This window comes from Mixophyes fleayi, chromosome 4 (genome assembly GCF_038048845.1).
Source record: "Mixophyes fleayi isolate aMixFle1 chromosome 4, aMixFle1.hap1, whole genome shotgun sequence".
Taxonomy (NCBI): domain Eukaryota; kingdom Metazoa; phylum Chordata; class Amphibia; order Anura; family Limnodynastidae; genus Mixophyes; species Mixophyes fleayi.
The window spans coordinates 343,292,195-343,307,337 of record NC_134405.1 but is presented as its reverse complement, the minus strand read 5'-3'; the positions used below and the strand labels follow the sequence as shown (position 1 = coordinate 343,307,337).

General features: G+C 41.3%; 1 protein-coding gene across 6 annotated transcripts in view; it reads right to left on the bottom strand.

The window, feature by feature from the left end:
* SOX5 (SRY-box transcription factor 5) overlaps nt 1-15,143 on the bottom strand; it is a 176,748-nt gene that overhangs the window by 126,754 nt on the left and 34,851 nt on the right. For all 6 annotated transcript variants that reach the window (XM_075210765.1, XM_075210769.1, XM_075210766.1 and 3 more), the window contains one exon: nt 7,490-7,700. In XM_075210765.1, coding sequence (XP_075066866.1) covers nt 7,490-7,700 — 211 coding nt within the window. The remainder of the gene's footprint in view (nt 1-7,489; nt 7,701-15,143) is intronic.

Below are 15,143 nucleotides of genomic sequence, written 5' to 3'. Positions count from 1 at the left end.
AGAGCATACCAGAAAGAGTTGGCATCGGCCGCCCCCTCTCCCATTGTCAGAGGAACACTTGGCTTATTAGCCGAGCCCCCAGCCTGCCCCCGTCGTGGCACAAGTAGAAACCTGATTGTATCTTTCCCTGTCATATTGTGGAAGTGGGGTTACACATTACACTAACGGGGTGATGTAGAGCAGGTAGGTTTGTAAACACCCACCTGCAGAAATATGCACGAACGCAAGTTACATTTGTCCGCACGCATTTAGAGTTGCGTTACGCTCAGGTGCATCTGACATATGGACGCTACTAACTCGCAGTTTTTTCGCTTACATGGCAAGTGCAGAACTTGCATCTACTTTGTGCTGGCACAAATAATAAACTGCGCACAAACACACCAGTCAGACGTACCTTAGACCCTGCATGTGTGCGCAGAGCTCAGGGGATGGTGGTCATTCATCCCCGTACCTTCCTTACACTTCACATGACGTGCACGGCCCCGTTTCCCCCCTCGCAGAGCACAACGGGTCCAAAGTGTTACGTGAGGAGCAACATTCTGAAGTGCAGATATTCCTGCGTTCCACTATCAAGCACCCCCTAGGTATGCAATAACTTGGGACTACTCATCTGTATTTCCAGCATGCTTTGCTTTCCTGGGACCTGAGTCATTAAGGAGAGCAAAGCATAAATAAGGAGTAACTTTGCACCTGGGCAAAACCATTTTGCATTGGAGGGGGAGTAAATTTAAAATATGGGGACAGATTTATAGTTGGGGTAGGGCATGTCCTAGATCAACTTTACATTTCAGTGTTAAAATAAAGCTATCAGGTATTTGTGTGCTAGATGAAAAAACAGCCAGTATTTAACTTATGTGCAAAATAATAAACTAATTTGCACCCCTTGTATTGTAACATGGTTTGTCCCAGAGAACATTTACTCCTTTTTTTTGCCTAAATGACTCCGGCCCGTAGTAACATGAGCTCTATATGGGCGGCAAAAATGGCTGTTTACCAAGACTTGCGGTGGTACTTGTGCCGCTGCGATACCTGTTCTGTTAAAGACATGTCAGGATGGCGTTAACGGTACAAAACTATTTTTGGCACAAAAGCTTCATTCCTAGTATAAAAAGACTATTTTCTGTTTATTATGGCAACGTTCAGATAACATTTATGTAAGTATCAAAATAAAGGAAATAATGTTTATAAATGCCATTATGTATCAACAACATTACCTATAAAATAAGCTACATATTATATATAATGATATCTGTGTGTGCTTTTTAATTTTTTGTCTTTCTTGACAAATGTGCGCTTTCATTTCCATGGCGCGCACGACTACAGACGCCGTTCACTGTCGCTACCTCGGAGATATTTAATAAAAGCAGGTGGTAAATGATTATATTAAGTGATTTATTATAAATAGATAATAAAAAGACCCCTGGGTCGTTCTTTTCAATGAGACACTAGAGAAGGATCGGGGGCATCCCTCCGCTTTGGGGATCAGTAACGCTGTCTCGTTAGAGGGGGCTTCTCATTGTCGGTCTAAGGAATGAGGATCACAGGGCCCCTTGTCTCAGACACAGAGAATACCACCAATTAGGACCTAGAAGGATCCCCGACCAGGAATTAGTTCCGTCAGGTGTAACATTAAAGTGCGCAGGTTATTCGGCTGCCATGACCGCCAGCCGCAGCCACGGGGAGAGCTTGTAGCCAAAACAAAGGATCATTTACACACAATTCTATTTAAAGAGCATTTATCTCCCAGAGATCATGTAATAGACAGAAAACATTAATTCCCGACCTCTACACAGCACACCGGTAACATCATATTTACTAAGGAGACTCACCGCAGCTATTTATTAATGCAAACATTATAATATATTATGTAACAGGACCCCGGGACTCCCATGTGATTCTCTCCTGGGGACAAATCCAATGAGCCTCTTTTGTTATTCAGTCTGTTCATCTAGGGTCATCCAGAGGGGGAATTCTGGGAGAACAGGAAGGTACAGAATTGAAGTTGCAAAAATCAGGACTGTCTGGGAAAACTGGGATACAAGCCCTTAATACGTTTATAAATTATTGTATTTTATCTGTCATCCAGAAAGGTCTCATAAACCAAAGAGAGAATGAAATGAAATACAGCAATTGCTTCTGTTTGTTAATAATATCACACGAGGAGGATGTTGTATCCCAGAGTAGGAATGGAATTGTAGCCTTTATATGTCTTTAGTGCTTTATAATCTGTTACGTTGTATCGCCGTCTATTCCGCTCTCTCTCGTGCTAATGAGTATAAAGTGGGCGTGGCCTCAGTAATTCCACAATAAAAGTCACTTTCGCAGAATACACATTATGTGGCCGTTCTTACGGATATTTTCAGACTGAAACAGCGCTGTCAAAGTAGTTTTTAAGAACATTGTCAGATTCCTCCATTATTATAGATCCCAGTGAAACGATTGCCGACCATTTCCTCCTACAGTCACTGTGAGGAGCACTGCTGCAAAATGTACTATGAGAGGAATGACAGGCCAGTTTAAAAATAAAGTGCCCTAAGTTACCCTAAGTTGCAGCGATTCCATATAACTGAGCCCACAGGAGTCCATGTTTTGCAGACCACATACAGACTATTATACTTCCAGTACATCACTTTGGCTTCTATTATTACTAATGCACTGCTTTCAGTTTTAATAATGACATACTTGGCCACACCCACCCTCTGCTCTGGCCATGCCTCTGAAACACCAAGCCCCACCTTGTCCAGCACTGGTCATCTGTTGGACACTCTCCCTTTCTGTCTACATAAAAAAAATGTATTATCTATGTTGTGTTTGTTCATATAATATATATTTATATATATATATATATATATATATATATATATATATATATATATATATATATATGTCCCATTGTGGATAGAAGTCTCCAGGTCTAACGATATGTAAATGGGATAATAAAAAACAATCAGCATCATTTATTTATATAGCGCCAGCAAATTCCGTAGCGCTTAACAATGACATCAACCAATGTTTGATAAGGAAACACAAAATAAACATTTCTCGGACAACACTTAAAAAAAGTTATGAAAATGTGGAATCTAATCTAAAGCTCATGTAAAAACAAGACCTCAATCTGTAACCCCCCCTGCTCTTGAGAGAAACATTGTATCACAAATAGACAATACTCTGACACAACGTAACAACATCAGTGTTAGATATTTATAGAACGTTTATTGATCATCTCTGGGGCAGATTGTAACAAAGTGCGACATTATCTGAAACACCCCATAATGCAGACGGCGCTACGGAGGGGAAGTTGGAGCGTTGAATAATTTCATTAAGTAACTTTCTTTTTGGTCTTTTGTCCCCCTCTTTACCGCTTGAGTAATTTCCAGGAGTGTAGCTGTTACCGGCCCCTCGGCAGACAATAAGTCCTGCTCTCTCTCCCAACTATTATTCCCTTGTTAACTGCAGTTGTATTTTGCGGTGGAAAGTAAAGTGCCCCCGGGCAGCGGGAGCTTGAGGTCTGTCACAGTATATAGGATCTCTAAATACCCAGCGCATTAATTACGTTGTTGTGAGACAGGCAATTTAATCATGCAAAAATCTCCCTGCGAACAGTTAAGGTTGCGGAGATAGGGGCCGTATCATTAAAAAGAGTTTATGTCCTCAGGGTCTGATTACTGGAAAGTTGTGTAGAGATTTTCTACAGGATTACACTCTAAACTACACTGAACATAATCACAATTATACAAATTACTTGTTGGGTTGAATATACTGTCAACCCAATTTATTTTCCGCCTTCCGTGTAATGAGGACAGGTAGAAACACAGATTAACCATGTACTAAATCTAGGGGGACGAAGGCGAAAGCTTCACGTCTGCCCCCAGACACAGGATGTCGGAAGCCAAGACGAAGCCGAGAACGTCATGGTGTCATGTGATGTGAGGTTTCCACGTCACCAGCGTTCCACTTTATAATGGGGGTTGGGAGGGGGTGCGGAGTGGGAGGACCAATGGCTAGCGTTAATCTCTTGATTGCGGTTTGTCATTGGTCCTTCAACACCCCCTCCTATGCCCCCATCATAGTCACACATCCCCTTTTTTCAGGCTGCGAGAAGGACCGGAGGAGTCGCCAGGGAAAATGGTGGCATGGAGCAGATCCCCAGGGCTCTGACAAGGGTAAGGAAGGAGTTAGTATTATGTACGGAGTAGGTGGTACCGCAGCTTTAAATATATAGTTTGGGTCAACAAAGAGTAATGGGGGGGGGGTGACATCATTTGGAAACAAAACTTCGCCAGTCAGGTGACACAGATTGTTCGGCCTATCACGGCCAGCCCTCGCTTCATGTTTGGCAATTACAAGCTACAAAAAAAATGTGGAACAAAGTAACTGAATCATATTCCCAATAAACCCGTTGACTCTCAGATGTATCATTGTTCAGAATTCTAAGAAGACAAACATTCCGCATTAAAGTTACAATGGCAAAAAGTGGGACAATCTTAGAAAACTAAAATAATCCAGAGCAGCCAATCACACATCAGAACAATGATACTTCATGTCTGCTTTGTTCCAATGATGGAAGAGAGTGATTTAGGTGCTTCCCATTGCGACAAACCTTCTCTGAACGCACCAATTCTGACGCTTCTACTACTTGCACCATTATTAAATACGTCGTACAAGTTTGTTTCACCAGCCAATTCCAGAATTTCAATCAAAACACATTTTAACAGCTTCAAAAACCATTTTGATAGTGAAATTAGGTTTATGTTGCAGCCAGGACCAGTGTCCAGCAATTAACTAATGACTGGTAACACTCTGAGTAATTTAATGCACTCTGGGCCTGACTTGCATTAACCGATCGCCCTCACCGATATTGATTATTGGAAGGATAATAAAAATGGCTGACATTCGCTCTCATAAGACGTAAAGAATCTGCTGTTAAAGGAATTAATTTGTGAAAGGGGTGAACAGAGCGCTGTATTAATCTCTCTGTCTCGTGCCTTTATCACAATTTATAATCCAGGTGATAAATGTTCAGTGAGCTGTAAAACGGGGAGTAATACCCCCACCCGAGCCTGTGATTTACAGACTGCACCAGGGAGAGATAATAAAGACTATAATATTATATAGAAAGTGGAGAGCAGTCAGTATTGTGCACAGGTCATCGGTGCACATCCTGGATGAAACTTTTTCCCCCCACAGGGCAAGAGAGATGACAAACCGGAGATGTCACAGACACAAGGAACGCGCAAGATATTTACTCTGGAAGACGGCAGGAAAGACTTAATTGCACAAATCAAGGCATTTGTACAGATGTAAATGAATATCTCGGGAAGACTGGGGTGGGTAGAAGAGAGAGTGGACTATAAGACCCCCTTTTAATGCCCATCTATAAACCTAAGCTTGTGTCACCCAATGACCTTTTTTTTTGTATATTTCTCATTATTTACCATTCTTTCATTTTTCCTCACTTTTAACTTATGTTCACGGGTTTGTATTGAGATGAGGGGGAAAAAAACCAGCTTTTCTGAGACTTTCAAAGAGAAAAAGAAGCCAGAGCTATGAATATGATTCTCTCATAATGACGGAACAAAGCCTTAATGAAATTTTCACTGCAACCCGCTGTTCATTTTAATGGCCTTTGGAAGACAATAGAACAATGGGAAGAGGAGAGGGGAGAGTGCGCGTTGGACACGTTTTTTCTTCTGCTCTCTCTCCCTCTTATTTTCAAAGAGTTCCACATCTTTTGTTTGTGCATTTTCATAAAGCGAAGATAATGCGCGGTCTCGGGATCCATTTTAATGTTTTGCTCTGACCTCGGCTAATGGGGTCTCTGAAATATACGTAATCTCGTACTTAAATCCCCGGCTTTACACATCGCTTTGTTGCCCGTCCTTCTGTAACGATAACAACCTTGCCAACTTGCACCCTCTCTACGAGCGCGTCTTGGGGGCTTGCAGTGGGAACGCATCGGTGTCACGTTTAATGGGCAGGGAGCTTAAAGCGGAAACATTAGCGGCGTACAAATGGAAAGTTCACGTGTTAACACAACATGATTAAGCCGCATTTTCAGAGCTTGAAAAGCATTTTTATTGTAAGCAGGATAACTTAAAATGTAAAGAGCGTGTGCGTTTTTGTGTTTGTGTGTATGCAAGCACATCCGTGTTCTGTGTGTGTGCTTGTGAGCGTGGAACCAGGTAACCGATGTGCCTAGAAAATATTACTGTTAGTGCCTATAATATTTGGGAGCAGGGGTGGCACTACAAGGGATGTGACAGGGGAGGGCCCACCAATACCTTTTTGCCCCCCTATCTCTGAGGCTGCCACTTCCCACAAGACCCTGGGAGCAGAGCAGAGGATTCTCTTGCGCCATTGTGTGCGCCAGACCGCGCTTGCTCAGAAGGGACCCTCACCCTGCTGGGGGGGGGCTACAGTGTTCTCTCGATTCTCTGTTATACTCCTAGTAGCCACTACCAGTGAGTTCAATACATCCACATTTTCCCCGGCTCATTCGAAACTCCAGATGGCTCCGAAGTTTGACCGACTGGCTGCTAAATTCCAATTTTGTAATACACCTTGATAGACAATAGGTAGCCCCATAAGACGTTTATTACACATGAATCTCATAATATATACATTGGACAAATAGACAGGGAACATGTAAAAACGATATATATACTGTTAGAGAGATATTCTGAATTCTCTGCTAGACCTGAACCAGGCGGCAGATGAACCGACGGATAACCCGCAATCACCAGGCTGTGCTTCCTCCAAACCTGCTTTGTTTATACAGAACGCAAACAGAGATGTAATCCGCTATATTCTCCTTTTGTTGTAGAAGACAATGTGACCGGCGGTAAACAACACAAAGTGCCAAATATTGCAACAGTGTGCATTGTGTAAAGAAGGTACACAAATCCTGCACAACTCTTCCAACACAGCCTCCTCCGCTGATGGAAATAATACCAGAACAAAACGCTTTATGACTCTGACACAATAGGGATTAAATCACAGCTATGTCAAGAATTTAAATTGCACTAAAAAAAATTCTATAAGTTGCTATAGGACATAGAGCAGTTCAGAGCAACGTCCCAGTGATTGCACAATGCCCCACCATTCTGGCTAATTAGCATACACTGCCGGTGGCTATATACATTGTAAGACACAAAGGCAGCTTAGCCCACGGAAGCAGAAGACCATCTAGGATATAGGTCAGTGATTACAAACGGATCATCTCCTTCTTTTCCACCTTATTTCAAATCTTTCATTAAATGCCGAACGGATGCTAATAATTCCTTTTGTTTAATCAATTAGAATTTCTTAAAACAATAAACAAATCATACATGCCAAAAAAAATACTAAACCCAAAACCTTAAATTACTGTAAGTTAATCAACAGGCTCCGGAGACACTATCAATAATAAAATCCTGGCTTCATATCATATACATCTCTGTGCAATTAACAATGTATAATGTCCATTATGAATCCAAAATGTCTTTCTTACCTTCTGGTTCATTTTTAATGAGTTCCTCCATCTTCCGCTGCTTTAGTGTGTCGACCACGTCCGCTAAGCTACCTTTGCGCCTCTCCGGCGTCCCCAGAACAGCGTTAGACAAAGACTCGCCACTCTGCCTCCCCCCTTCATCTGCCTTCATGGGTGAGGTAGCCGAGTTGTGTGGGGCAAATGAAGAGATCAACTTATTGCCATCAATATCCTAAAAAAACAAGAAGAATATACATAAACCCGGGAGGTCGGCGTTCCACGAAAATCTTTACAGACATTTGCAGCAATTTTGCTCAGATATAAACCTTTATTCTTGCAAATACATTAATATTGTTATTTATAGTTTCCGCAGTGTCAAAATATACTGCAATAATTTATAAAAAAAAATGCCGGCAAGTGGATAATGATCATGAAAACAATTGAATGGAATGGAAATAATTATTCATTGCTCAATAAATCACCATTCACTATAAATTATCTATTAGTCCTTTAACTGCAACAGTAACTAACAAGATATGAGATATTTGTTATATTCATCATTGCAGATATATGTAGGAAAGGCGATGAAACCCTGAACGCAGAGCTAACGCAACCGATAAGATTACTATTACCAATAGTATATTACATCACTATCCCAACAAGAGGAGGTGGCAGCATTTATGGGACTTATAAAGTTTCAGCGAGAGAGTCTAATAGATAGCGGCGCTGTACATAGTCCTGATTGTTTCAGTTTAACATGTCAGCTCTCACCAAACGCGGACATGTGCAGTGGTGGAACAGGAAATTTAGAAGTGGCGGTATTGAAAATGTAACGGGAATGTAAGTGACAGGAATGTGATAGTGTTACAATGAAGGCAGTAGGAAAAGCCACCGTATAAATTACCCCGTATACCCCCCACTTCTACCAGTATGTATATATATATATAGATAGATATATATAAGTGTAAGTGACTGGAATGTGATAGTGTTACAATGTAGCACTAGAAGAGGTGGCGGTATGACATACCCCGTATACCCCCCACTTCTACCAGTATATATATATAGATATATATATATAAATGTAAGTGACTGGAATGTGATAGTGATACAATGTAGCACTAGGAGAGGTGGCGGTATGACATACCCCGTATACCCCCCACTTCTACCAGTATGTATATATAGATATATATATAAATGTAAGTGACTGGAATGTGATAGTGGTACAATGTAGCACTAGGAGAGGTGGCGGTATGACATACCCTGTATACCCCCCCCCCCTCCCCTTCTACCACTGCTTAAGTGTATAAATACACATTTGTGGATTAACCATGTTCTCTGCGCGGCGATTAGAACATTCCTTACTTCACAGTCACAATCTGCAGCCTTTAGTCAGAAAGCAAATCATTCTATATTATTATATATAAATAATTATTATACACACACTTCTATAAACTAGTGTTTCCCATACGAGTTTACAGAGTTTGAACACCCAGTGATCTCAGTAGGTTGGGGTACCGAGTACTTAAGGGCCACTTACAGAGCTCTGTCAGACCCACGTCGCCTATCCTGCTTATTCTCCACTCTGATTGCGCTGTATTGTGATACAGCACAATGTACAGTATATTATGTCTGTAGATACACGTGGAGCGGAATGTGTGGGATAATGTCAGCACTCCTTAGAACAGCTACAATTCACATGTACACGGATGTTAATAACCTATTACAGATCTCTGAAGTGGGAAGGATAACGAAGGCGTTATCTTCCAATAATTTACTGCATTAATGTCAGCTGAATTCATTTAGATATAACACTGCACTCGCTGGTAATGTTACTAGATCGTGACGCCGAATCTGTACGAATCCTATGGGCGAATTACAAGATTCTGGTTCAGCTGATTGAGTTGTGAGCTGGAGATATAGAAAGGACACAATGTATCAGGATTCTAATATCAGGAACAAAGTGTTACATTTTATCGAAGATCTATATGTTATAACTAAACTAATCCAATGTGACAATGCTGATTTATTTCATGTCTTACTAACTGATTCTATATAAAACAATGACCTGGACACGTTGTCGCAGCCACGGCCGGTCTGATAGTAACACTGGGAGAGCAGAACCTGGGACAACGCATTTCTTGGGCTCTAGGTGATATTTGTATCCCTGAGAGAGATCGAAGTACGTAAAGTTTTGTGGATTATAGGAACTGTTTGTGAATTAGCAAAAAATGATTCCCTAAATCTAAGTTATCTGTTTTTCTCCTAAAATACTGCTCGGTTTAGTCATTTATGCCTTAAATTAATCATGAAAGAGAGAGAACATCCTAGAAACGCACTTGTCTTCTAAGGTGGAAGTCACAAAACGCGTCTCAGTAAAAGTCATCGGATAAGACCCGACCTCTGGAACGTCTGAGCCAGGGCTAATATCAAGTCCTTATGTGGAGGGTAAATAGCGGTACACCCCTTCTCACGGCAAGAAATGCCTTTCAAAAGGTGTCCTCTCCACCCTATCATCTTAATAAAATCTCACTGAACGCAGCATTTCTGTGGGCTGTACCAAAATTCATGAACCAATCAAGGATTCAGCTTCCAACTAGACCCTATCAAGGATTCACCTTCCAACTAGACCCTATCAAGGATTCAGCTGCCAACTAGACCCTATCAAGGATTCGGCTTCCAACTAGACCCTATCAAGGATTCGGCTTCCAACTAGACCCTATCAAGGATTCGGCTTCCAACTAGACCCTATCAAGGATTCGGCTTCCAACTAGACCCTATCAAGGATTCGGCTTCCAACTAGACCCTATCAAGGATTCGGCTTCCAACTAGACCCTATCAAGGATTCGGCTTCCAACTAGACCCTATCAAGGATTCGGCTTCTAACTAGACCCTGTCAAGGATTCGGCTTCCAACTAGACCATGTCAAGGATTCAGCTTCCAACTAGACCCTGTCAAGGATTCAGCTTCTAACTAGACCCTGTCAAGGATTCGGCTGCCAACTAGACCCTATCAAGAATTCAGCTTCCAACTAGACCCTATCAAAAATTCAGCTTCAAACTAGACCGTAGCAAGGATTCGACTGCCAACTAGACCCTGTCAAGGATTCGGCTGCCAACATGGCTCTTTCCACCCTGCACCGATACCAGGTCGGCTTTAAAGTACTTAAAAATACATTTTACACATAAAGTTCGGCAAAAGGCATTTGTTCCCCATTAATACCGTACATCATTGTACATTTACAATAGCAGCTGCTATTGTCCACAATCGTTAAATGTAAATTAGGAGACAACTACCAGGCAGGAATCATTCAGTTCCATCACGTGGACAAAGTCGCTGGCAATCCATTCATTATAGGGAGTGAGATCAAACAGAGACTCATAATTAAAAAGCTCCCATCGAGCACTTAGACTCCTGTAACACACAGAGCGAGGAAACAAAGCCCGGGACTGACTTACAAGAGGAATACTTCATCTCCCCTAATTAATTTCATAGATTTCCTGCATTCACCATCGGATTTATAGAGGAACTATAGAACCAGTCTTCATAAAGGATCGTTGCAAGTTGAATCTCAATTAACACAGACCTGAAATCGCAGAGATTACTTAATAATGTGCTAGATACAATCATTTTGTCAGTTCTCAATGTGTTAAAAAGTTCATTTAAACCAGAAAATAGTCACTGATTAAATCCGGTGCCTTGAACTCCACATTTCAGTGTTCCTCTATAAGTCAAAACATAAAACCTTGATATCCAACTGTATACAAATATATCTTCTTTTACCCATTCTATTAATAAGGGGGAAAACTATTTTGATTAAAATCGCAGCAGATTTAAGAGGACAATCAGTAAACGCCACATTTATCAATATAATAAGAGCAGAAAATCTGGAGACAGTGCCCACCCCTCCTCATACACTCACCGCCCTGGGGTCCTCTTGTAGTTTATATAGAGTATAAAGAACAAGAGCTGAACTTATAGGAGAGTTTCTGAAATGGTCACCTAACTCCAAGGTGACTGAGCAACATTATAATCTACAGCAGGAGTCAGTAAGATTTATAATAGACGGATAATAGTGTGCTGAGTAGTGAAGTGATATCAATACTCGCCTATGACAATTTTTACCATTACTAATCAAACACTTTAATAAATATATATATATATAAACTATAGTAGATTATCACCTTTTACCATTAATAGACTAATATTGTAATGCCATTCTCTATTCTCTTCTCATTATAAAAGACATTATGGGTCTGATTCATCTTCAGGCGTAAGTCAGTTTGCGTGCTGCACCTTGCGTGACATAGCGCTGAGCACACCGAGAACCGAACATCACACCAATGAACGCCATTGTATACAATTCATGTCCGAACTCAAATGACATTTACTGCTGTCTATAACTTGAAGGGTGGAATGGGGGAGGGAAACGTTGAGTGAATGTTGGCAATGTACAACAAGCGCGCGGCAGCGCAGACGTCGTCGATTCAAGCTTTGGGTTTCTGTGCATATTTTTTCGCCGTATTATTTGCACCAGCTACCGGGCAGGGTGTAATTGCCGACTGATAGTGATGACTGACACGGCATAGTCCTTGAATGAAAAACTACACGTATGTGTGCCACTAGGTAGCACAGGACATGTGTACGCAAGAAAGATATACTATAAAAACATGTTGTATCTTTATATTAAGATAAAAGAAAAATCCTAACTTATAAATGTAATGTAAAAATAAATGAAAAAAAAAATATTTTATTTTATTTATAGTATCAGGAGTGGATAGTTTCTTTTAAAATATATATATATATATAATTTCTTTGCATGCATTCAGAGGGGACTTGATATTGCACACATACATTGTGTGTATCCTGCAGTCTGTTCTGTACATACATCAAGTATCCTGCAGACAAAGCTTAGTTATACCCAGATTCAAATGGGAACGTATCTTGAGATCCGCAGATATTTGAATATGGCCGCACGTAGGCTCCAGTTCCCTCGCTCGTTTTAAAAATGCAACTTGCGCACAGGTTGCGTTTGAAGATGAATGCAGAGCGATATATTAAATATTATATATTATATATATTATAGTCGCATTAAACAACAGATGTACAGCAGGTTAATATTGTGATCTGCGCTGGAATAACTAGGAGCTCAGATGTCAGATGACCGGATACAAAGATGGACACAGCCTCCGGTAACGTATACAGGGGGGCGGTTATATTCCGGTGGGTGATTATCTAACTCATATCAAACCACACAACACCCCAGCAGCGATAGAGACAGTTTGATGGGAGTATAGAGTGAAAGACAGTATTATTATTATTATTACAGTAAAAGAAAATTAAACGGACCACAGAAAAAGAGGCCCCAACATTCACCATCTCTGTGCTGATCTTTTTATCCCCTTTGCTACTTCCCAGTGAACATAAACATCTCTTATACAACTTGATAACACCCACAATAACTTTGGTTTTGGACATTTATGACACTAGAGCCGGATGAAGAAGAGACTTTCCTGCTGTCATTCTTCTAGAGCAGCTTAGAGAATAAAAGGAAACATTTTCCTGGTATTCACGAATGTCCCCCAATAAACTGACGTGAGAATATTTGGTGTCAGATTCTGACATATCACGTCCCGTACAATTACCAAGAGAGGTCTTGTCAGGATCGCCCCCAATGTCCACAAAACATTATACAGAAACTAAACCTATGTACCCCGGATCCTGCAGAAATTATAAATATTCTAGGGAGGGTGTAAAACTGCAACATAACTGAAATAAGATAATATCACTTGTAAGCAGCCAGGTCCTGAGACCTATAGACACAATCTGCAAATATATTCCAGGCTCAATAGAGCAATGTCCCGGGCTGACACCCCAGGGTCAGGTCTTGAGGGGTCCTGCTCACGTCACGGTAAAATAATGACAGGGAGGGTATGAAACACTGAGCAAATGAGTCATTTATTTATCTTGTCAACTATCTCTAAGAATCATTTCTATTTTAAAAGATGAACATCTCTGATAATCCGCAGAGCGCCCAGAGCGCCTGTAATCACCCACATACATATTAATCAACTAGGAGGAAAGAGAATGGAAGAAGAATCAGAGTCTTAAATACCATCTCTCCTCTAGGCTGCGATTTCCACAGATGAAGAGGTCAGCGCTGTTTAGTGGGGCTCTGCCACGTTAATTTAGTATGACAAGATAAAGCAGTAATCTCTGCTCCGAGAGGCCGTAAGCTGCCTGCTACCCCAGGACACGCTCCTCTCCAGTCCTGCTGTATATCACTTTATACCAAAGCCCCCAAATTCTCTTATGTAAATCTGCCTCTTGCGCTGCCAGTCAGAGCGCGCAGGAGACAGGCTATAAGCTGTGCGACTATTAGCGTCTTACGCACGCCGACGGGGCCGTAGAGAAGATGTTTAGTGGGCGGATAATCCATTAATCTCCGCTTCCCATATCGACTTTGAACCCGCAATCTGACGTGCGGACGGCGCAGGGAAATAAACCCGTGTTTCATGCATCCCTGAGACTTGGAGTTCGGGAGGTTTCAAAAGCTTTATAGGCTCTATGGAAAGATTATCATTAACCCGTTCCTCACTGAGGGCCCGATGCTGAATTAGGAGCAAAGCAAAAAAAAAAAAAAAAGGAGTAAATTTGCTCCTGGACAAGCAATGTTGCAAAACAAGGGGTGCAAATTAGTTTATTATTTTGCACACAAGTGAAATTCTGTCTGTTTTCATGTAGAACACAAATACTTGATAGTTTTATTTTTACACTGAAATCTAAGTTGTTTTAGGACATGCTCTACCCCAACTATACATCTGTCTACACATTTTACATTTACCTTCCCCTCCAATGCAACATGGTTTTGCCAAGGTGCAAATTTGCTCCTTTTTTTTTTTTTTTTTTGCTTTGCTCTTATCTCGGCACCGGGATAATGCGACAGCGGCCGTAGAGGATCCCTACTGCAAAACGCAAAGCGCAGAGACAAATGCAGATTTTCGCCAGTGGCGCACGTTTGAGGTTTATAAATAATAGTATTTATACTACAAAACCAACATGAGTCCCATGTCAGGGGGAGAATAAAAAGTCTGGGGCTCCCAGCCTGGCCCAAGGACACACGGACAGGGCTACACAGAACATGTCAGCCTATCTGACGTCGCACAGTGTACACGATGCCTCATGAAACACATCACATCGCGTTAGGTCACATCACAACAGCCCGGAGTGTCGCAGGACCGCACTCTTCCAAATCCACCCTCCAAATACGTGCATGTGCTCCCTTAAATAACACCCTGCAGCTTCTTCAATCAGGATATTCATTTCATTTATTTATATAGCACCAACATATTCTGCAGTGCTGTACAAAGGGCTCCATGAAATACACCCAATATTCCGGAACGGGATGGTTTGCTTATCTGGACTATGATTATGCAAATGAAACAGGAATAATGTGTTGTGTAATCTTATAAGAATGTTCATTTTCAACCATTAAAATTTGCAATTTATTAAGGTCAATGACGTCATAAAAAGCACCTAAGTTTAAGGTGACGTGTTACCCCCACCCACAAAGATAACATATAAACATTACACACTGTACACCAGCAACTAACAACACAGACATAGAATCATACAGGTCCTAGGAAAGACTGAAGGGAATTTGTATCCACTCAACAAA